The 24,582-nt window shown below is 30.7% G+C and overlaps 2 protein-coding genes across 2 annotated transcripts; one reads left to right on the top strand and one right to left on the bottom strand.

Annotated features, from left to right (window-relative positions):
• The first annotated feature begins 759 nt into the window (after window positions 1-759).
• On the top strand, window positions 760-9,511 carry LOC148309915 (uncharacterized). The gene is made up of 12 exons (XM_088259260.1): window positions 760-837; window positions 1,551-1,651; window positions 2,103-3,111; window positions 3,889-4,068; window positions 4,238-4,510; window positions 5,445-5,581; window positions 6,159-6,339; window positions 6,703-6,846; window positions 7,351-7,447; window positions 8,151-8,284; window positions 8,444-8,584; window positions 9,146-9,511. Exons 1-12 carry the CDS (start codon window positions 823-825, stop codon window positions 9,344-9,346), a joined length of 2,613 nt encoding a protein of 870 aa, XP_088115386.1. The 5' UTR covers window positions 760-822; the 3' UTR covers window positions 9,347-9,511.
• Window positions 9,512-11,089: 1,578 nt separating this feature from the next.
• On the bottom strand, window positions 11,090-13,032 carry mRpL27 (mitochondrial ribosomal protein L27). The gene is made up of 3 exons (XM_088259261.1): window positions 12,886-13,032; window positions 12,637-12,800; window positions 11,090-11,415 (listed from the first exon to the last, which is right to left on the bottom strand). The coding sequence occupies exons 1-3, from the start codon at window positions 12,950-12,952 to the stop codon at window positions 11,212-11,214; spliced, it is 435 nt and encodes a 144-aa protein (XP_088115387.1). The 5' UTR covers window positions 12,953-13,032; the 3' UTR covers window positions 11,090-11,211.
• Window positions 13,033-24,582: the final 11,550 nt, after the last annotated feature.

Below are 24,582 nucleotides of genomic sequence, written 5' to 3'. Positions count from 1 at the left end.
TTTGAAAAAGAGCTGATAAACACAAACGATGTGCAAACAAATAATAATTCGGTTCATTTATAATTTTCTCTCTGGTCTCTTTTAATATATTTTAAAATCAATTATTATTAGCAGATAGTTATTATTATTTTATAAGTCTAGAGGGCGAGATTGATTGCTCTGCCCTTTCCATATAATATGTATAATTAACAATCGAGTTAACACCACATCATTCTAATGTGATGCTTTATGCAATAACTGGGTTAACAAAAAATATCATCTTTGTACCGCTGCACGCTGAGGCCAAACCATTTTTAATTTGCCCGCAGCTGCAAAAATACTATTACATTTCCGCTCTTGAAATTGATCAAAACTGCCGTGAACCAAAAATAAATATTCTTTTATAGCATATTATGTAATTACGCATATATCTTTATAGGGCAATAATATTCTTGAAACCCTGATTTATCATTCATGGTCACTTATCAGTCTTATCACTAATGAGTTTTATTTACAAATGTAGTACGGTAAATCATTAAAACAAAGGTTTTATGAAAAACATAAAAATCCACGCAAATGACAGCTGTGTAGGGATTTTTTTCTCTTATGTCGATAAACTTTGACGGGTTAAAATTATGGTTAAATAAAACTTGTACTTTTGTTTCCACCTATATGTAAATGTGCATTTAGGACTTACTTACCATGCACAATCCTTGTCACAGCTTTGGAATGCCACAGGTCTCGCCGTTCATTGAAAATAGAGAAAATGGCGACTTGTCTAGTCTATGGTAAACAGTTGACAAGCAATTGTGACATGGATTGATAATAAAAGTAAATCTTATAATGAATATCTCAAAGGTCTGTAGACTATGCATTATTGTTTATAATTTTTTCCTTTAGTTTTTAAGCATTCTAAAAATTGTATTCACTAAAGAAGTGAGTGAAATAAATCATTTCGATTTTTCATCTGACATCTAACCTTTTAGCATTATTTTTTTATTGAGCTGGAAAAAATGTTTATTTATGATTTAAGTAATTATATTGAATAGATAAATGTTGTTTCTCGTAATTCGTATATGTAGTAAGTTTTTCGTCAGTATAAGCCGATTTTATATCGATTTATTTCCCAAAATATCTGGGATATTTTACTGTATTTTGTATTATAAAACAATAACATGATTATAGTAAATTTAGGTATGTATATAATCATTAACTAAATGAAAAAAATTCCCACTCAGTTATTTTATTTTTAATCAATAAATGAATTCTAATAATATGTATCATGTGTTTACCAAGGGTTAAGTAATTTCACTAAACTTGGCAGTAGCCTTTGCTGTTGTGGTCTCTATGGCGTGGAATGCTTCTACCAACTGTCAACCCAATGCGATGTTTTATGCACCATCTGGTGCTGATAGAGATGAAGAATAAGAAATAAATATGAATAACAATTTATTTCTTAACAATTTTTTTTTCTTAAAGAATTTCAATAAGAATGATGTGCAACTCGCAACTTAATTTTTATTTTCTTCATAAAATATTTATTCCATCTTTTTCGTTAAACAAATTTGCAGGAAGTCCTAAATACAAAGACATGCGCTGTACATGGATGTCTCAATACAAAAAGTGATTCTCCCGGAGTGTCATTTTTTCCCTTTCCTCTCAATGCAAACAGGTTTGTATTAAACATTTATCAAAAAATATAATTAATTATCACAGCAAATATAGCAATGTTTTAAACTTAAAAACAGGCATTTTATGTGTTATATTCACTATATTTTACAAATCAGGGGAAAATTTATTGTATTTTATTTTACTTACTAGAATTAACAGAAAATATAGTTTTTCTCTAAAACAGTAAAATATATTTTAAATTATATAAAAATTAGAGGGGAAGTGAGAATTTCACTAAATATTTCAATATGATGAAAACTTGCCTTTAAATACTGACAAATTACTGTCAATTTCAACAGTACAAATTCATTGTAAAGGGTTATTAGAGCTACTAAATCTATTCAATGTTTACATTTAGATGTCTCTTAATTTTTATACACTGATCATTTGTAAGTTGTTTTTGTGTTGATTTTTTGTAATCCTTTTTAAGCGGCGTTTTTTTAATTTTGCAGGTGTTTGCAGTGGCTTCTTATGTGCAATAGAAGGGATTTGGTAACACAAATACCCGAATCGCTAAACAAACACTACAGTGTGTGCTCTGTGCATTTCACCCCGAACAGTTTTGTAAAAAATCATAAAAAGCTATTGAAAGTTACCTCCGTTCCGACTCTTCTCATCAAAAAAGATATTTCGTATAATGGTGAACTTTCAGCGGACTGCGGAACGAGTATTTCTGCCTTTCTGCAAGATACCAATTATACCGGAAACAGCTTGGACGAAGCGTTCTTACTGCATAATGAAAATTCTAGAACGAGCGAAAAAAACGCATTCAGAGATGACTCGAACAGTTTGATTCTCAGTATCTGTAGACTGTGTTCCGAAAGTAACTCTTTCAACAGCATGTTTAACATATTCGAAACTGCAAATATTTCGGAGAAAATTAACTCTTGCCTCCCTTTAAAAGTCTATTCAAACGATGCTTTGCCTAAAAATATATGTTTGCAGTGCTACAAACGTCTGGAAAAACATTTCGAGTTCTACCAGACAGTGATAGAATCTGACAATGTACTGAAAGAAATGTTCGAACTGCCTTTCGATGATTCTATCTCAAAAGATGAGAAGAACATCGAGCAAAATGATCACATATACATAGAGGTTTTGCCTGATAATATTACAGAACTAAACAGCGGAGTCATGTCGTTGTCTGATGATCATTTTTCTGATATCAGTGAACATGTAATGGTTGAAACAGCCAGTCGGATCAGAGACAATAAATCGGACATAACCAACTTAGTTGCTAAAGAAGAGAGTAATGATGACCGCACTTTAGTGTTAGAGAATGCCCCCATGTACATGTGTAATATCTGCAATGGATCAGCTCCCGATTTGAATGCTCTCTTTAAACATTCAATTAATAATCATACCACTCGGAAAGGGAAATTTATCTGCGTGTTGTGTGACTCCAAGGTCCATTTTGATAAAAAACAGTTATTGTCGCACATGAATCTTCATAACTTTTCAGTAAGTGTGATATTTTAAATTCTTTTAACTTGCACCCAAAGGTGCATAGAGCACTGTGTTGCATTGACTCGATTGTTAATGTCGTAAAGGCAAAGTGATTAGTCCATGCGATATTAAATAAATATTACATTGCAAAATTACTTGAATTAATTTTACCCCCCCTGGGTATCAAACCCGGGACTTAAGCTATAAGCATTAACCAGTACGCTACTGAGGAGAACAACATATTTTAAGTGGCATATAGATGATGTTCTAATTCAAATTTGTATCTTCAAATGCGACTCCTTGTAAATTTATGACGATACGCATTCACTGCACCTACATAAAAAATATATATTGCATTATCTCTATTATCAATGCTAGAACACTCCTCACTGCTAAAATAAATAAGCCTAGAAAGCTTTACAGTTAAAAATTTTAAAATTTAATTTATAGTTTAAAAAATAAATCTATGAATTATTATCTACATAATAATCAGTTTAAAAAATCCTACCTACACCTAAATGATGTGTCAACCTGATTATCAATTGTATAAGGTAATGTGACCAGTCTTGCTCCTTAGATTAATAGTGGAATATTGTAGATTTGATTACCATAATGGTTAATAACTTTATTTATAAATTTTCGAATACAAATTGCATTAAAAGATGTGTTGTAGAAGTAAAAAAATAAATTTAGTGAAAAAATTAGTTTTTTTTACAATCTGTGGTTATTTATGTAGTTATTTTATTTATTTTGATAATGTAATAAATAAAGGATTGTAATATATATTTACAGGAGTTTTCTCAAGACGATAAATCAAATATGTTGAATATGCAACCAATCAAGGAAGAAAATACAAAATGCGTATTTGGGTGCACATTTTGCAATAAAAAGTTTAAGACAAAACGAAGATTGGAGTTCCACATCAAATTCCATATGGGAGAAAAATCTGGATTGTGCGCTCTGTGTAATAAGGTAACAAGAGTATTATTTCTTAATAAAGCATTTCTGGTATTTGAGATATTCCACTTTACAGTCAGCATTCATACGCGGATCTGTCGGGCAGATTTGCCAGCCAAGTGATATTTGACCACTCACTTATAAAATATTGTATACATACTAACTCTTGTTTGTTTTGTCTTAGACATTTGCCAATGAAAATCTACTATACCGACATATGGTGTTTGTTCACCAAGGAGAGAGACGGAGAAGAAAACTATTTTCCTCCAAGTCCCTCAAGGAAATGAAGTTGTCTGGTGTTAAAGCCTCCAATCCGAAGAACGTCAAGTGTACCCAGTGTAGGGTGAGGTTTGAAAAACATTGGTCACGAATGGTACACGAAGAAACTGTGCATGGTATAAAACGGCACTGTCACGAGTGTCGTCATTGTATGGAAGCGTTTGCTAATATGCCACAGGTAAATGAATAATCAGGCCAAAACAGTACATAATTATTTTAAGGTAATTTAATTATCAAAATCTAAAATTGTGATGAAATTTATTTGATCAGAATTTCAATATCAGATATTGGTAATAAATATTCACACAACTAGTAGGTATTATATCAGGAAAGATAAGAAATTTCACTATGTCATTACATAATACTTATCACATATGCATGTAATAATACATATACATATAAGTATGTATGAATATCTTCATATTGTATATGTATACCTTCATATCGACCCTTTCTTGGCTTGCGTTTATTGCTTGGTTAGGTAAACATCGTTTGGTTTTAGTAATTCAACACTTAATTAATATATGCATGATCTTTAAAAATCTTAAACTCTTGGATTGCTACAAAGTGTATAATTTTTCTAGATCATATGTAAGTATATGTATAAATTGTAATAAATCTGTTAACTATTAATAATAATATTTTACCACAAAAGGGTCGATATTTCATCTTTTAAAAGATTCCTTTAAAGTTAGATTCATTTCAATGTAACTTAAATGTAAACTAAAATACAAAAAAGTAATTTATCCAATTTTTTCCTTAACAGTTCTTGTAATTTAATAATTAATTAATACAGTCATTTTTCTGTCAGAATTTTGAGACTCCAAATGTTTTATAATAATTTATTTATTTAATTTATAATAATTTATTTTATTTATCATTCTTTGTATTATATTGTATGTTTATATTTATGGAATTAATTCGGAGTTAGGTTGTGTTCTCGTGCTAGTGTCGTGGACGTTGAGTCGAAGGTGCGTGGTTCGATACAGACTGTACTAAAATTTGATTCTTATTTTCAAAGATAAACCACTTAAGCTTATTTAAATAAAATTCAATATTACCAATCAAAATTATTATAATTCAAGAAAATATGTCTCCATTTATGTTTTTAGCTCAGCGAACATATTTTTGAAGACCATGGATACACCGCCCAAGAGCAGGATTTAAATGAGATTTCAATCAGCTGTCTGTACCAGTGCGAGTATTGTTCCAGGCTTTATATCAAAATGTCCTCACTTGATGACCACAGGTATTTTATTGTGAATTTTGTAACAAAAATATGTAAACTAACTATCCATCACGCTGTTCATTAAATTACAATGCCTTACTCTTACCATGTCATAATTATTAGTACATATTAGTATTTAAAAAACAATTCACAAATATTAGATACCATTTTCTTCGTACAATGTGCCTTAATACATTTTAATGGAGTATCACCAAGAAATATCTATAAAAGTTTAGCAGCCTTGACTGGTTTGCCTATATCTTGTACACAAGATTTTGTCGACAATCTTCTTTCTGCAACAAAGAGTTCAAGCTGTTTTTAACTGGTTGATCATAGCTAATGAACAACTAAGTGTGGCAAATAATCCAGTCTGAAACAGCTTTGCTGGATATGACATTAGCCTTTGGAATAAGGTGAAATTGGAGAGAATAGTGCTTCCTGCGATACATCATAAATTGATGATAAAACTGATTTGATACATCTTCCCTCAAGTCCATGTCTACAATAGATTCAAGCCCCCTCTCTTCCAGCGATGTACGAGTTTGTAGTTTATTTTGACTCTCTCTCGATTGGTTTTCATATATATTTTTTATTACAGGCTTGCTGCACACAGTAAACATATTGTATTTACATGCCGATACTGCAAAGTGGAATTTGGTAGTTATGAAGAATTTATGCTGCACGTAACACTCAAAACGCACGCCATTTCTCACAATAAGAATGATTACCCAGAGAGACCCGATTGCAAGAAATATTTCTGCTGCCGGCTATGTTCAAAGGTTTGAAACTCACATGTTTTATCCTCCCCGTGGTGTAGTGGTTAGTCACTAACCGTTACATGAGATACCAGGTTCAATTTCCAGCAGGATCACCATTAATGTTATATTGATTTGATCAACCGATTTAGTAATCGATTTACTTAATTTGGTAAATGACACTATTTATTTTTCTTTATTGTGACACATGTTTCGATGCGCTCAACATCATTTTAAAGCAACATATGCTTAATTTTATTATATTTGTAATACATATATAAAGATGTACATACATAATATTTCCAACAAGCAATTTAAATAGGTCTACTATGAACTGTATTTAATTATGTTTTTGTTTTGTATTATATTTGTGATGTTATTTTTCAGACTTTTCAGTCTGTGGCCAAGCTGATGGTTCACGTCGGACGCCACAAGTCTAGTTCATTATCTCTGAATTGTGATCCGTGTGGTCTCTCCTTTACATCAATGAAAGAGGCATACGCTCACAGGGCTCACAGTCATCCAATAACGGTGAGTATTCAATTCACAAAGGAAAAAAACCCTGCATGACTAGTCCATAAGAGCGAAGTAGATGTCGTTTACTTCTAAATCATTATTGCAGAGTACCTATGAGTATTTGTAAATTGTACAGTAAAGGCTCGTTAATTATAAATCAAAGGGACAACAAAAATATTTCAAATGTCAAATTGGAAAATTTCAAGAAAATATTTTTAAAAAAATACTTTTTTTTTCGTAAATTGATCCATGGTGATGTTTCAAAAGGAGTTTATAAATATACAAATATTTTTTTTTACAAATAATAATAGCAGTGAATGAGATATGTTTTTATGAATTCGAAATGCTAATTTTTAAAAATATTTATTATTAAGTTTTATTTAATTTATTTTCTATTACCAAAAAAATTATCGGTGAAGAAAATTTCAATTATTATTTAAATTATTGAAAAATTCTAATGTGTGCACTTTTACTGTAGCAAAGTACAAATGATTTTTAAGAACTTATTTATAATTACAGTGTCGCGGGAAGCAACCTGCTCCGAGGAAATGTAGTTATTGCCCCAAAGAATTCAATAATGAAGCGTCTCTCATCATACATGTCCGGATACACACAGGTATTGTGACATGTCAATTAAGTTGTTTGAAATAATAACTTGTCAATTTAAAATTGAAGGGACCAAAATTCTGAAAATATTTTTAATTTTTACTGAAAATATTTTCTTTTTCGTGTAGTTGCCAAAATAGCAAAATTATGAAATATGAATTTACAAAGTCGTTAATCCAAAACAGAAAATTTTCAGGAAAGGCAAAGAATGATGTTTTGTATTTTTCCCTTTTTAGAAAGTACATATACATATAAAAAATGAGAAACGTAATATCATTTTGAAATATGTAAGAATTTGATGTTTACTTGCTGGCAGTGAAATATTTTTTAACATCACTAATATGTGCGCTCTATACAATTAATGTTTTGAATTTAAATTTTCTACTGAATCGATGGATGTGTTTTAAGAAATCAAATGAAAAGTTAATTTGACATGCTATTTTTTTTTATGTTTTGAAAATGAAATGACCGATTATGAGCACTGACAGACGCAAGCATTAATAGGGCAGTGAGTTAATTCACTTTTTCACCTGTACTGACCCATTCAGTTACGATTTTGCATTCAACTTTTTTCCTCATAATTTCATCTAACATTTTTTTCAAATCATTCAAAGTTTTAAATGAAAACATTACTGTGGGGACAATAAAAAATCATATTCTTTCCTGAATCCTTTTTTGTTGTTTTTTAATGTTTTGTGGCATTCTTGTTGCAGGAGAAAAACCATACATATGTGACTTCTGCGGTAAAGGTTTTAGTCAATCATCTGGTCTCATAACACATACCAAAGTCCACAGAGATGAGAGGCCATATAGCTGTACTGAATGCAAACGCAGCTTTAAGATCAAGGTATTATTTTGTTACATCACTAAATATATTTATCTTCTCTCTTAGACCTGGAGTAGTGTACCGACCACCTCGCCTTCATATAGTTAACAATTAAAGAGTTAATTCAATATTTCAGTGGTATATTTTTTCATGTTAACACTTCAGTTTCTTTTGTTGCAGGGTGATTGTGATAATCACATGAAGACACATTCGGGATTAAGACCATATGAGTGCAAAACTTGTCACAAAACTTTCATTACAAAAAATGTTTTCAGTCAGCATTGTAAGATTCATACCAATAGCAGACCCTATGTGTGTAATGTAAGTCATTTTAAGTTTTATTATCAATGGTAGATATTTTGGACAAGTTTACACGAAATTTGCTAGGTGCTTACAGAAACCTAACTTATTTTGACTTAATCTTCCTATATTTTTCCACATTAAGATATTATACGTAAAGTGTATGTTTGTTTTTTGAAATGTTGTTACTTTACTTTCCCTTGTAAAATAAAAATACTTTACCGTGAACTGAGGACAATATGTATGAGCGAATATTTTATCAAAATTGTCATCTGGTTGAGATTTTGTTTCTATGAATGACACTTTAGATTCTAAAAATCTATAAAAATGATATTTACATTGTTCTTTGTCACTGAATGCCTTCTTCTGGTCTTCATCCGCACTCATATCACTACATTAGATTGATGTAGTATTACTCTATCGGTAATAACATATCCCATGTCACTCAAAGAACATGTGTTGGACTAAATCATGCCTTCATATACCTGAGGATCGACTTTAAGTTGATGCAGTGCCCTAGGTACCATTGGGTGCAGTTAAGGTTCAGAAATATATTTTTTAATGTATAATCTTAATTTCCAGGTTTGTGGCAGCGCCTTCCGGAGATCTTACACCATGAATGTGCATATGTTGCGGCACTCGGGCGAAAAGCCCCACAATTGTATAATGTGCGATAAGCATTATCGGCAGAGAGGAGATTTACTTAAACACATGAAGACTCAACATGGAGTTACTAGCAGCAGCTTGAAACCCAATAGCAATATTCAGTGCGAAGAGTCATAATATTCTATTTGCGAAAGTTTAAAATTCCAAAATGCATAATTTTTGTATTTTGTACATTTTATGGAAACTTTAAAATAATTTATTTTTACTCTCAGTAGATTTTGACACTCATTTCTTTTCATTGAACAATGTAAAAAAGAATAAATAAATAATGAAAAACATGAACGGTTTTCATTATTTTATTTTTATATGATGATCACCAAATAGATTTAACCACTTAATATTGTAATAGTGTTATATTGCGCCAACCCGAGCACTGCTCCTGTTTAACATGAACAACACTGAGCTTGCCAATTGCCACTTGATGCTTTTTATCGGATTTGTTGATAAATTACATAATTTAATATTTTCTAAATTATTAATATTTAATTATCATTATTTTAAAGTTAGGCTTGTTTTATTTTTTTTATTTTATGTTCTGTTTTTTTTTTATTTTTTTTTTATTGCTTCTGATAAGTTTTTTTAAACTGGACAACTTTTAAATTTTGTAAACTCTTTAAATAAAAAAAGATATGTAATCTGATATTTTTAGTTGTTCTATTTTCGTGGACCCCGAGCATCAAGTGGTTAATGTGAGCAATACAAATATGTTTTCAATTTTATGTTTGATGTTTTAACACAGTATAGAACCGTATCTCTTAAGTTAGGGTCAAAAGCGATAGTGCTAACTGGCTCCGGCAACCTGTCATTAGTTGGCCACCAATCATTGTCGAGAAGCTATATATATTAGAAGTCTGTTAATTCAATATTGGAGGAACAGATTTTTGCAGATATATTGAAGCATAGATGTCTAATGCACTAAAGGGTTTTTATTAGCTTTTTCTTCATATTTTAGGAATCACATAGGTTGCTCATGAATGATTTAAAATTTTTTCAGTTTTTTTTTGTATAAAATTTAAAATCTTGAATTTTGAAATACATATAAGATAGTTCATAAGATAGTCATTTTTGGGACCTTGAAAATGGCGAAAATTACAAACTATTATCGTTAAAATGAAAGGACTTTTGCTGTAGCACCCCTAGTTTGACATAAACAGTTAAAGTAACAACTTCGATAACTGTGTTTCGATTTTTGTCACCTTTTCACTTTCCTGGTGTGCTGCACTACTCCCCAACTACTTGGCCTTATGGTACCAACAAGGATGGTTGAAAAGGCTTTCATTGGGGCTAGTAGGGTTGACTTATTAGTGCCTATAGCAGAAAGGCATAGACCACTGGAAAGTCCTTTACAGGACCACTAGGTATAGTTTGGCTGCAGGAGCAGCCTATCCATCACAGAGGCAGAGGCCATGATAACACTAACACCAGCTTTGAGATTACAGTGATGTCCAGGATAAATTCTTAACAAATTGGAGGGTAAAAAGTATAGTACCGTAGAACGGGGCTACTTGAACTTTGACGTGTTACTTGAGCTCAGTACAAAAAAATATTTAAATCTGTATTTAGTCTACAATAATGAACGTATCGACATGATTCATTGTTTCCCTGACAGGTGACACTTATTGTCACTATACTTCGATCAATACCACGATCTAAATATTTTTTTTGGACTGGGCTCAAGTAACACATCAAAGTTCAAGTAGCCCCGTTCTACGGTAAGGAAATGCATTAAATATATGACAAATAATTCAGATCTCTCAACAGACAAATCATCCTTTTTTATACAGTGGGATATCTAGTATATCGCCATCACAGGTTAAATTAAGTGTTTGAGTATAACCAAACAAATTAAAATAAATAAACTATTTTTTAAACATTTTATTACTCTAAATCTAATGTGGTATGTATAACATTAATTCTTCTAGTTTACAAAACATTTTTTGCAATTCGAATTTTAAGATTCACTTTGAATTATTGATTACAGCTTAAATTTGATCAACTAATTTGAAGTTAGTATGCTCAGGGTCTGTTATAATATTGAAGTATTTCTTATAAATTACTTGGTTTTCTCTTCCGCTGTATGTTTTATTTGCCCAATATTTATTTAAATTAGGGTCTATCCTTTCGCAAGTCACCACAACATTACCATTTTCCAATGCATAAAGAGTTGCATCCTTTCCTAAGCCAACCTAAAAATAAAATAAATATTAATAACATCATTTGAAGAATGAAGAGGAATTCCTTCTCTGGTGAAATTGTAAGCATTAATATAAGACTAATGAAACATAGTTGCAACCGGGGCTGAAATTATAAATTCTACATCAATAAGTACTGTGCCAGAAAGTTCAACTTTACTACTTTTTGGGAAAGTAGTAAAGTTGAACGTTCATTTGATTTGGATGTAGATTCTCAGTCACTGCTAACCACTCAAGTAGTAAGATATTAATGACATTTTTAAATATCATTTGTTGCCGGTAAAACACGTAACTGGCTGATAAATGATTTAATTGTGTTGTATCAAGACGTTATTTAATTGTATTGTATCAGACGGCATTGGTAGCCCAGATTCAGACAAAATTTGGGAACATTCCAGAAATAATCACGACGCCCTAAATGTGGGCTTGATATGACCTGGTATTTTATGGCCCCACGGTTGCGGCCGTATGAACGGAAGATAATTATAAAACAAATATTTTTTAATCAACCATGAACTAATTCATCTTCCCAATGTTTCACCCGCCACAACAAGGGCCATCCTCGGGATGTTAGTACTTTAACTCCCTGAAGATAATAACTCCAATTTTCATAAAAAATTACACTAGTAATGGCTGCTGAAATGCAGGGTAAAATTGCAGTAGATTAATCAAACAAATATGTGTTCCATGACCCTATTTATTAAGTTAATACTAACTCCCTGGTAATAATGCATGTTTACAAAAGGTTTCAAAACGACCCAAGTTGTTAAAAATAGACGTCCAGCCATTTTACCCATTAATATTGACGGTGGCTATATTTCCAGCCCTGGTCTTGCGCAACTGGACCCGTGGTGAAGAATAACAGATATCTAAAGTTTATTACATTACTCTTTACTTCACATATACAAATCAAACATCGCTTTTTATATAATAAATGAAATTCAATAAAATAATTGGCAGCTTCACATGTTAATTTTCTACTCTTGCCATTAATCTCTAATCAATTATCTATGTGCAATAAGAATAATTAACGCAATTTACCTTATCCGTGAACAGAAATACTAAACGAATAAACCAAGTGAAAAATAATAGTCCTATACTGATTTGTACAGAGAAAATGTTACTAATAACAGATATTAGGGATTTCTTAAATATAGTTATGTTTGCATTCGATATAGAAAGCATTGTCTTGACAATAATTCAAATGTATCTTACATTTAAACCAGGATGAAATCTGAGAGTTCTTTGGGTTACTAATTTAGTTCCAGCGTAAACGTAATGGCCATCTTGTCTCTTCCAGCCTCGGTGTTTCGGTCTTACTTTAGTATGAACATTCTGAGTGCTGCCTTTAGCTTTTTTGCTGGCATTTCGGACACATTCTGTAAAACAAAAATATTTTATTTGTGCATAACTAGCAATCCCTTTACGTGGCATTAAAATGCATGATAAATAAACTATGAAAACCTTTGAGTACCGGTTCAGGCGCACTTAAAATTCGTTGAAAAATTGATAAAGGAGTTAAAAAAGACATTTTGAAGAAATGTCAAATTTGATATAACCTCAATTTCAAACCTATAACCTCAATCTTCACGGCTACCAATATAACAATATAATACAATATTGCCTCTCCGCAAACGAGGGTTTTCTACCAGCGGTTTTTGCTTTCGGAATTTTGGATGCATGAATCTCATATGTACCTATAACAATTCCGATCGCGTAATATTACACGTAGGAAAAATACGGCTGTGTATTTTGTAAGTAGTTTTTCTACGGGATTAATGCATTCGGAATTCTGAAAAAAATCACATTGAAAATGGTAACGGAAAACGCTCGTTTATAAAGAGGCTTAAAGAGAGTTTTAGTATTGAAAAGTTTTTGTAAGGTTGCATGGAATAACCGGGGTAGGTAGGTTTTTTGTACTTAGTAGTTGCCATACAATTTTAAGGATTATGATACGGGTCATATATATTTTTTTGTTTTTTTTTTCACCTTAATTTTAAGACAACATTGTTTATTCGAGAAATGAAAATGTTTACGTAAAAAATTAACTTTTTATTGAAAATAAAATAACAGAAATTTTTTCAATAAAACCTGCTTTCAACACAACCGATCAGCGACTTTGTTTTGTAAGTATTTTTTTTATTGAGATTTATTATTATAGTGCCATTCATCTCGATAAATGACGCTCTGGGGATAAATCCGATGTTTGAGGGCAATAAAAAATACAATTAGTTATATTTAGGGTCATATTTTATTTTTATTTTATTAAAATATGCTGAGGTAGCGGTTGATTCGCCTATATGGTGAAGAGTTTTGCTATCATGCTCGAGATTCCTTGCTTGATTCCCAAGAACCAAGCACGGATTCTAATAATCACGATTCCAACATGAATCTCTAAATATTTTTTTACACTAATTTAATATATTATGCTTATTGCTACCTAAAGACTAGATGTGATTTAAAATGAAGTTAAAACTCCTTAAATCAAATTCACTGCCTTATACATCATTGGGAATTGATGAGGATCAGAATAAAAGAAAAGTACCTAACTAATAGCTATTTGTAAAAATGTAATGACAAATTTTACAAAATCATATCGGCCGATGAATCCTGTAAAAGTGTAATATATACATACTTACAAATAAATTAATATTACACGACTTGATAACAAAACGGTTCTGTAATAATTAGAATTTTTTCCAAAATTTTCTGCCAAGTGGGAGTTGTCAAAAAATATTACACTTGAAGAAACGTAATTTTTCTCTCTTTTAGCTCCTCCGTCCACAATTCAGAAATCTGAATCAATGGGCTAATAAAATCGATGATTAATAATATATATAATGAGCTAATTCATTGAGTCAAAGAATTAATCGATCGGTAAATCTACGAATCTGTAAAACAGTAATTTATTGTAACTGCAGACAGTTGGTACAATTCCACATTGAATTGTTGGGTAATATATCCAAAATTAAAGTTTAGATATATAATCCAACAATTCAATATGAAACAGTAAGTACATGATTAAACATTTGAGAAAGACATTGACCAAAAATTGTGATTCGGTAAATCAATAAATTTATAAAATATGAACGGACCATGATTTGATCGTTCTCCAACGACCTATCTATTGTATACTGAACTGGTATGGAAAATAAGTAGCATTAATCCAATGATGTGCCGAGAAGAAAATAAAATGAAAAATATTGCATATGAGTCGTAAAATGTTGTATTGGTTGGTCCCTGTAATACAATTCAAAACAATATCTTACACACGACACGTTGGGAAAAATTGTCCACGCTACGAGAAGGGATGATATAAAATAAAACGTTTCATTGTGACGTATGAGGGTTGCTGATTCAGATTACTCGGGAGCAGAAGGTTTTGATGGTTCCAACAGATAAATAATATCCCTTCCTTATCAGAGTAAAACAAATTTTATAATAAATGGGGATGTAAAATTATTATATGAATATGGAATGACGTATCTATTGTTTGTTGTAAGTTTATACTCACGATTTACGGGACAAAAAGATAAAGTAATTTGTAATATAAACGAAGGAATCCTTTAGTTTTTTTTTCTACAGTTCAAAGCAACAAAGGAATCTTCTTCTTCTATCCCTCATTCACACCAATGACAGAGTACTGCATCGCATTGACGTAGTGTTAACTTGATAGTTAATTACGTTAATATGATAGTCATGCGCTTCAGGTAAATATATAAAAAAATAAAGAAAAATCATGAATATTTATACTGACCTCCCCTCTGGGTATTGAACCCGCCTCCTTTGTCACAAAATAAATACATGCAGTAGAATCAAAGATCATTTTTATTCATCCATAGTAATAATTGCAAAATAATATTGCGAACGATTGGAAACAGTAATACAAATATGTATAAAAATAAAAACGGTGGGCTTAGCTATTTATTATTTGTAAGAGTGGATTCGACTATACCTCGAAGCTAAAGAAAATATCTTTCAGTCCCCTCTTACGACTTTTGAAATCTGTGGGATAGGTCACTCTAAAGATGACTATGCCAATCTGAGTTGCCATGATGTGTTAGTTGTTCCAATCATAAAGTCCAAAATTAATTTATTATTTGGATTTAAGTGTAATATATCTATTGTACCGGGTGTAAGAAATGTAATAGAGAACAAAAGATAGCTGTTAAAATATTCAATAAAGCTGTCGATAACTCGTACCTAATTTAAAGTCCGATAATTCATCTCAGTTAAACGTGATGGAATGATGGAAGACATAATAAGACAGCGATCACGAGGAATTCTGAAACTTCAAGCTCATGGGAGGCTATAGGACGGACAGAGGAGGTTGGGGCTAGTATGAGAAAATAAAATATCTAATTTCGTAAAGGAAAACTTACTTTGTATACAATATATGTATATTTATATATATTTATATATATATATATATATATATATATATATATATATATATATATATATATATATATATATATATATACATATTATATATATATATATATATATATATATATATATATTCATATATACATATATATATATATATATATATATAAATATATATATATATATATATATATATATATATATATATATATATATATATATATATATATATTTATATATATATATATATATATATATATATATATATATATATATATATATATATATATATATATATATATATATATATATATATATATATATATATATATATATATTAACATAAAGTATTACGTAAAATAAAAAAATAATAGCAAATAAATACAGAGAGTGCATATATTTTTATACCCTAGCACTCAAAATTTACCGTAATAATATGTTTTCAATTTTGAATTGGCACTCTTAAACCAACAACGACAAATTCAGCTTTAAGGAGACGTTATCACAAATGTGAGACTCCTTCTAAAGTATTGTATGATAGTAATAAAGTTTTACTTCAGTTTTTATTGTGTCGTTATTGCTATCTAAGTATATTTTTTAGAGAGTTTTCCCAGAAAGCGAGGAATTTACGCTGTATACTCCAGTTTGTATCCCGAGTAACTCACTTTTGTGTATGTACGGGTACGTACGTAATGCACATGGTCAGATTATTTTATTTATTTTATTTTATTTTATTTGTTCGGGAATAGTACAGCTTTACATATAAAAACTGATATGGTAAACAATAGTTACATTAACAATAATAAACATTACATTACATTAACAAAAATAGTTACGTTAAAAAATCCAATTAAACAATTCCACATTTATGTTTTAAACTATTGAAAAACATTCAGAGATTATGTCGGCTTTACGAGAAAAATGATTGGAAACGACTGGTCACGTTGCAGTAGATCAATCCTAAACTATATATGCTTGTGCAAAATGAATGATAAAAGCCATGTAAAATAATTCAATAAAGCTACTTAATATTTTATTTGAAAATCTAATGTAGTGACTTCTTCTCAAGGGACTCGTACATATAGTATAAGTAGTGCATAAGCTATGCAATCTAATACGAGTACTTGTATATAACCCCACCTCGGGTTGTATACCAGTACTCGTTCTAGATTGCCCTTGTCTCGTGTTGCTATTCTCATTTTCCTCTCTTATGTAGCGGTAGTGTAATGCATCCTGAGTTCCTTCACAAGCGTCATCAGCATCCAATCAAACGCGTACCACTTATCTATCCATGAATCTAGAGAGCAGGACTGACCACTCTATCTAAATATATAAATACAATATGAACACGAGTTGACATAGCGTCAATTCGAAGCCGTACCCTGAGGACCACTTGTATGTGAATAGAGGCCATAGGAACGGGCATACCGTGAAGCTGATAAAAAACAACATAAATTCGAGGATGTAATATCAATTTGTATTAAAAAAGCAATACGAAAACTTGACAAAATATGAACATTACTACAGTATCACTTGGTGTTAAAGTAATATTGCTAAATTAATTTTAGTCACACGTCGGGATACACACTATAAATCATGGCGAGACACATAAATATGTCATCTCGAAAAATTCATCCAAAATGTATTCGCGCGATGTTCCGCGTTACGCCATATTACTCGTGGCTCCGAGGGGTTGGCTGATGGGAGTTGGGAATATCTTACGGGAACTTCCACCAAGTCCCAACTACTGAATTTACAAATAATGATACGCAGTGTAACAACGCGAAATATTTAATTCAAATCCATCATGCGTACGATCATCCCACATACCCAAATCAACCGTGGCATTGACACGAGCAACACATATCTGTACGAATACATTGTATTGTATATCTCTCGTTCTTTAGGTTTTCGTAACAAATATTTTATGAGAAGTGTCAATATATTATTACGGAACACTTTTTATCCACTGGATAAAATATGTCTTTATTTCCTCACAACGGATATATGTATTTTTATTTCCAAACAAAGTATGCGGTTTGTGAATTCAAATTTGTGGGGAATACATAAAACATGAAGTTGTCGCAGATTTTAGGGTTTGCTGAAAATATTGTAATATTAAATTCCCGTGAAATAATGGCACGCTGTCGTCCGTCTATCAATTCTTTATAATGGAACACACAACACATACATTTTATAAAAATAATTCGTTTAGTATTTGGGTATTGTTTTATTCAAGTAGGTACATTGCTTTATTTTCTTAAAAGCATGTGAAGTTTATTGATAAAAAAATAAATAGAGACTGAGCCACGCGTTGCAGTTGCTCAGTCTAGTTAAACGGAAAAAGATAGAAAATATAAATAATACATTTCTAATATGTGTAATTCGACAATCCTTTTGAATAAAAAAAAAATTGAAAACTATGGAAACGAAAATGACAACAGTTGCCAAGAAGTACGCTGCCTCACCATAAGCAATATTAAGCATTGCGTATGTTGCTTTAATTTTAACACATGGCGCTGCCATTGCATCAGTTACTTTTTTATTCGTAAAAATAAAACACGCGCGTATTCAAACGCAACGTTGTGTTAAAATTTCAAAGCAATTGATGGATAACTTTGGGATATTTAAGATTTCGAACTAACGAACATTTACGTTTTATATTATATAGATATCTGTTAACATTATTACTGGTTTTGTCAGATTTTTCATTTGCTACAGTAACATTATTAAGTAAGCAATACTTCTCGGGAAAACTGCTTGAAAAATATGAGTTTGAGTTACAAATCTTCAACCATATTAATCTCTCATTTTCATTGCGAATATTTTTTTTTATGAATACAAGAAAAAAAAAGTATTTTTCTTAAAATACCTATGATTTGATAGTCACACCTACCTAAGCGTAGTGTAGTGTATCAATGTTTGGAAAATGTCAATAAAGTAAGGAAAAAGACAAAGTTTATTTATACTCAACGTAAATTAAATGAAAAAAAACTCAATCGAATTAACTTAATAAAAAATAAATTTAAATTAAATCTAACACAATATTAATTTTCATATCTGTTCTCGTTTGCATAATATGTACTTATGTAATTTTACGGAAACTTATTTAAGTATTTACATAAATTTATATCCATATAAATTGAATGAAACTGGAAACTCCACTCTTGAATCAACTTTCCAACATTCCGTGCATGCTTGGAATGGTATCTGTGGTATTAGGGAATCTTATAAACATTGATTTTCGGAATACCGTGTATTATAAACTCAGAAATAAATTGTTTTGTATAAGTTTCACCGATATCACGGCACTTTGGAATTATAGGGTGTAAAATAAGAATTAATATAATATGCAGATTTGTAAGTGTCTACACTCCCATTTAATTTATTTTTAATTTTATACTTTATATTAGACGATAATATCAGTTGTCTAGTTCATATAACGGTATTTCTTCAAAATATCGCCTCAGAGGCGCTTTTATATTTTTCTTATTTACTGCTTCGTACTATTTTTTATAATTTCATTTTGGCAAAACACCCAATTACTTTTACTACTACTACTTCTACTACTATCATCACGCCGTAGGCAGAAAGGATGGAACGCCACACTGTTCTGTCCTGACATACACTCCTTTCCAACTCACATCCATACATCTAGTCATACATCTCCTCCAATGACGCAGACTTTTGACAATTTCACATTTGATCTTAAGAAATAGTAGTACTTACCAAGTAAAACTAAAACTAAAATTAAAAATGTAAAGATATTTCCACAAAGTGGCTAAATCAAATCAATTAACGAAATGACGTATTACCTTAATGTTTATATTTATATGTCTATATATATATATATATCGATTAACTTGATAGAATAAAAATCATTGTAATTTTACGGAATGGAATATAATATTCAGTTAACTAAAATTAGATTCTGATTATTATCGGATTATTTTGAAAATTAACAAACAGTATAAAAAGCCGATACAGCATTTAGATTTTTCCATAAAATAACCGTTTCCCGGGTTCCACTAATTTCCCTCCCTTGCACGATTCGGCGATAGTACCTACCGCAAGTTTACTGCAAATAATAATACCTACCCTTAAATCTGGACTTCGCACTATACAATACATTGTTTGATTTGTTGGGGATTGTTAACCGTGAGGCCACAATTGCTCCTTTGGTTCAATCGCACCTCCAACCCTCAACCTAGCAAGGGTGAATAACCAATTATAAGAAAAACTATATTACCGTTACAAATAATATGTACATATGTAAACTTAATTAGGATTATAATTTAATAAAAGATCTTAAAGAAAGGATGATAAAATGGCGAAATATCGAATTGAATAAATTGTTTTTTAGGGTTTTCTGTATCCGTCATCACAATCTAGCCCTATGAATTTTTCAGCTGAAAATTATTATATTTAATTCTCTTTTAAAAATCGTGCGTGTTGACAATTCAAAAGGAGTCCATCAAAGAGTTAAGATATCTAAAAGAGCTTTTATGATATTGTATGTAACACTGTGTAACAGTCACATTGAATACTTTATATCGGTCATCATTCCACCTAAGATTGACACCATACTACTTAAATTTAGAAATAAACTATATTTCCTTTTTTTTTGAAAAACCCTTATCCGCACCCCAATGGTGCATAGGGCACTATGTCATATAAACGCAGTGTTATCTTGATCGTTTACACATGAAGGAAGGGTGATCAGCCCTCCGCTTCAGGTACCAGTCCATGGTGATATTGAATAAATATTACAGTGAAAAAATCACTTATATTTATTTTACCCCCCTTGGGAATCCAACCCGGGACCTCCAGAACGGTAGCCGAGCGTGCTGACCATTACACTACGGAGGCGGACATATTTGCTTTTAGTGACAAGATAATACACATATTTGGTCAAAACTTCATAGGCGAGATTCATAGTAAAATTAGCCAGAATTTGACATTTTCTCATCTCAAAAGAACGTTTCTATGAATATTAGGTCATTTAAAAAATAATCTCACATGCACAGATGGATGTTTCTGTTCAATTATTCATTTAACAAATTGAATGTGAATCGTTTTACCACATGAAGAATGTTTGCAATCAACTTTTTTAAATTATAGAAATGTGGTTGTCAATCTTGCATATAATGGTTACTGTAACACGGTATATGGAGTGATCAGTAAAGCCACCCGATAACAGGTCGTAAGACCTATAAAACTCAGACTTTCGTATTCCCATCTCACTTATTGCTTCTATGTTATAAAATATAAAGAAAAGATCTTGGCAGTTAATAAATCAGTATAGAAATTTACTTACCAAAATCTTTAAAAACGAGAGGAAATATAAAACATTTTTACACTGTTTGGAAATGAATGTTTAAAATCGTTAAAGCAAAAATATGAGGCCATTAACATACTATCGCATTCATAATAATATTACCAGAAAAAGGATTTTTTATTTATTTATTACATTGAATGCTAACAATATTTTTGCTGAGTTATGTAATTATTTTAACACCCTCATTCTCAAAATGACAATATCTACAAATCTTAATTTTATTTGAAGTGTACTTTATTTATTTAATTATTGTATTATTATTATTGCTATAAAACAGTTGTTAAAAACTGTATTTGGTTTTTTGGATATATTCACTTTTCCTTTCGTGCGAATGGTTGAAACTGGTAAACATACCCTCGCTATAGTATTTCATTCGAGAGGGACAATATTGTTATAGCGGAATTCCGCTGCCAAGGAATAACTGTCCCTTTTGGATTAGGCGTTAAGTCGGATAATCGCGTAATTTATATTGGGGACTTAAGCTCGATTGGTAGTTTAGAACATAAACCTGTGGTTTGTTTGGAAACACACATAAATAATACACTTATAAACATAATCGTAATTATAAAGTGAACCGAACAGTTGAATCTTACAATTTCACTGTAACTGCACTAAAACAAATGTATAATTCGTTTAAATTCTTTTCAAACATTTTTCAAACGAATCATAACTTAAATGCCAATTGGTATAGGTAAGAAATCATGAAATGGAAGTTTATGAATAAACAAAGTATTGACATTAATTAGGTATTGTGGTCCTAACCTACAAAGATACCTACCTGACCACATTCAAGTTTGGTAATGTAAACAATTGAAAACAATTTAGGGAGTGTTCAGCAAACTTCAGAATGAATAGTTAATTTATGAAAATAGTGAACGAAATAAGTCAACAGGTAATGAAAAGTCATTGAAACTATTATATTTGTTTTAAAACTGCGTTACTGAAAATCAAACCCAAACGAAAACCTTAAGTTTACTAACTTTTCAGACATATGAAAGTTAGTGAAAGATCTGTTAATTGTAATTTTTTTAGGTGAGATAGGGCTTGATATTCAAGTTTGCAATTACCTTTAAAGTTTGAGATTGAAACGAAAAATCTAAACTAAAAAAAAAACAGATTAGACCTCACCGCCTGTACCCTACCATCTAGTTAAAAATCATTATATTCCATAGCAAAATACCAGCATTTAAGATCATTATGAGCAAAATTCCAGAGCAAATGTAACCGTCGATGTTAAGCATAACAAGATTTCCAATCATAATTTATTTCAGTACCTACCCGTTCAACATTTAATGAAATGCCTCTTGTGTATTAGTTGATGAAAGATTGAGGTTACTAAATGCATGAGAAGACTTTATTCTATTAGTGTTTATGTTAACTATTGAAATATAATGTTACGACTTGCTAAGTAGTAAAAATATAGGTTTAGTCCATTTTTATAAAAAAAAAGTGTTACCTTTGGGATTATTGCGAAGAATTAATATAATCTAATCAATCAAAAACAGATGTGTGTTCAAAAGTTAAAGCCTTATACGAGTACAGCCATTTTTAATTAGAGGGCAAAGAGTGCTAATCAAAAACAATAAAAAGTAAATAAATTGCAATTAACTGCAATATCAACTTAAAATTAAAATTAACTGCAAATCGGTAAAATCAAAAATGGCGCAGGATGTAACCTGGTAAAGATTTCAGGGATGAGATATATAGGAAATCTAAGAAGAACAATTAAAATTTCGAAGCATATTAAGATTTTTTTAATTCTTAAGAAATATGACAAAAAAAATTATAACAGTTAAATCATACACAATATTACATATTAAATATTTAAAAAAAATCTTTTTATTTTTCTTTCTAACTTAACCTTACTAATATCGATATCCAATTGTGCCTAGGTCACCGTATAATATCGACGCAGTGTTATCGCGATTAATATCGTTAATCACATGAAGTTCATTAATGATTAGTAATTACATGAAGTTTATTAATGTCCGGTAATTACAAGAAGCAAAGTGATCAGTCCTGCTCTTCAAGTACCAGTCCAGAGTGATCTTATACAAATATTAGGGTAAAAGTCACTTTATTGGAGCCTTTCTGAGAATCGAGTCCGGGAGCTAAATGTTCTTAACACTTCATTACGATAGAAAACAAGATTGATTTAGAAAAAAATGCACTCCTAAAGATACAAGAACAGTAACTTGTATAGAATTAAGTGTAACGTATATTGACATGTTTTTACAAATTATTTGAGTTCATATATTATCAGGCAACCAGCACATCAGTGGATCACACTATCACCATCCCGAGATGGAAGAAACCGCTAGAAGATGCCTCAAAATATCTACATCATTTCTTCTGTTCGATTTTTACAAATTTAGACATTAATAAATGTAAATGTTTATGTACGTGAAAAGAAAAAGCTTTGTAATAATTACAAACCGTAATATCCCTCAAATACTTATAACCTTCTAATAAAATACAGCACATGCAATAGTTTAATAGAGTACCTACCTACGGTAATTCCAAGAAAAAGCGCAGGCAAATAAAAAAACACACAACTGTGAGTGAATGACAGCTGGGCTGTTTTTTTATTTGATTTTATTTCTACTACGTGTCTATCTCTTTTAAGCAACGTGTTAATTTTCACACTAGGTGATTGACAGCACTAAGCGACCAGCTTCAGATAAAATATATGCTGCTATTCCTGCTATAGCACTCTAGTAGTAACCTACCAGAAATATAATATGTATAAGATATTTAGTAACCAAGTAGTAAGTATATCCATAGGTATGTAAAATACAGAAAAAACGTAGTACTGATTTGTACAAAAATATGTTTTACCAATTTTCACTATTTAAGCATGATAAATAATATTGGAATGAGAACATTTCGATAAAAATTTATTGAAAATTCAACTTTACCTGAGTAAATTCGTATTTAGGCATATCATCGATCAATGTGTCGGGTTGTGGTCCCGTGGTTAGTGTTGCGAACTCTTAAGTCAGAGTTTCTCGGTTCGAACCTACTCTACCACAGGCTCACAGAAATAGTATGAAATTGAAATATTTGTGTAAATAATAAAAAAAGAATACCTTTATTTAAAATATTTATCTTCAACAAAAATATATAGCTACTAATAGTTATTTACTTAAGGTACATTCTCATGTATTCATAACACCTTTTTCATATTTCATATTTACGATGTAAAATGATATTTCAACAATACATCAGTCTCCGACAAGACCTGTCATTCATGCATTAAAAGAAAAAGAAATATACACGTTACTTATCTTTTCAGGGATAAATGGTTAAACCAGGTATTATACTTACGACATATCATAATATCCCTTATACAAGTAATGTAAAAGAAAATCGAAGGAGATACTCCACGTGTACGAGTAAGTGGATTATCCGTCAATCCTTAAATATATTAAGAC

The sequence above is a fragment of the Brachycentrus maculatus genome, unplaced genomic scaffold (assembly GCF_059751285.1).
Source record: "Brachycentrus maculatus isolate JH-2025_06_01 unplaced genomic scaffold, ASM5975128v1 h1tg000115l, whole genome shotgun sequence".
Lineage (NCBI taxonomy): Eukaryota > Metazoa > Arthropoda > Insecta > Trichoptera > Brachycentridae > Brachycentrus > Brachycentrus maculatus.
Note: the sequence above shows the minus strand (reverse complement) of the source record. Positions and strands in the feature narration are given on the sequence as shown.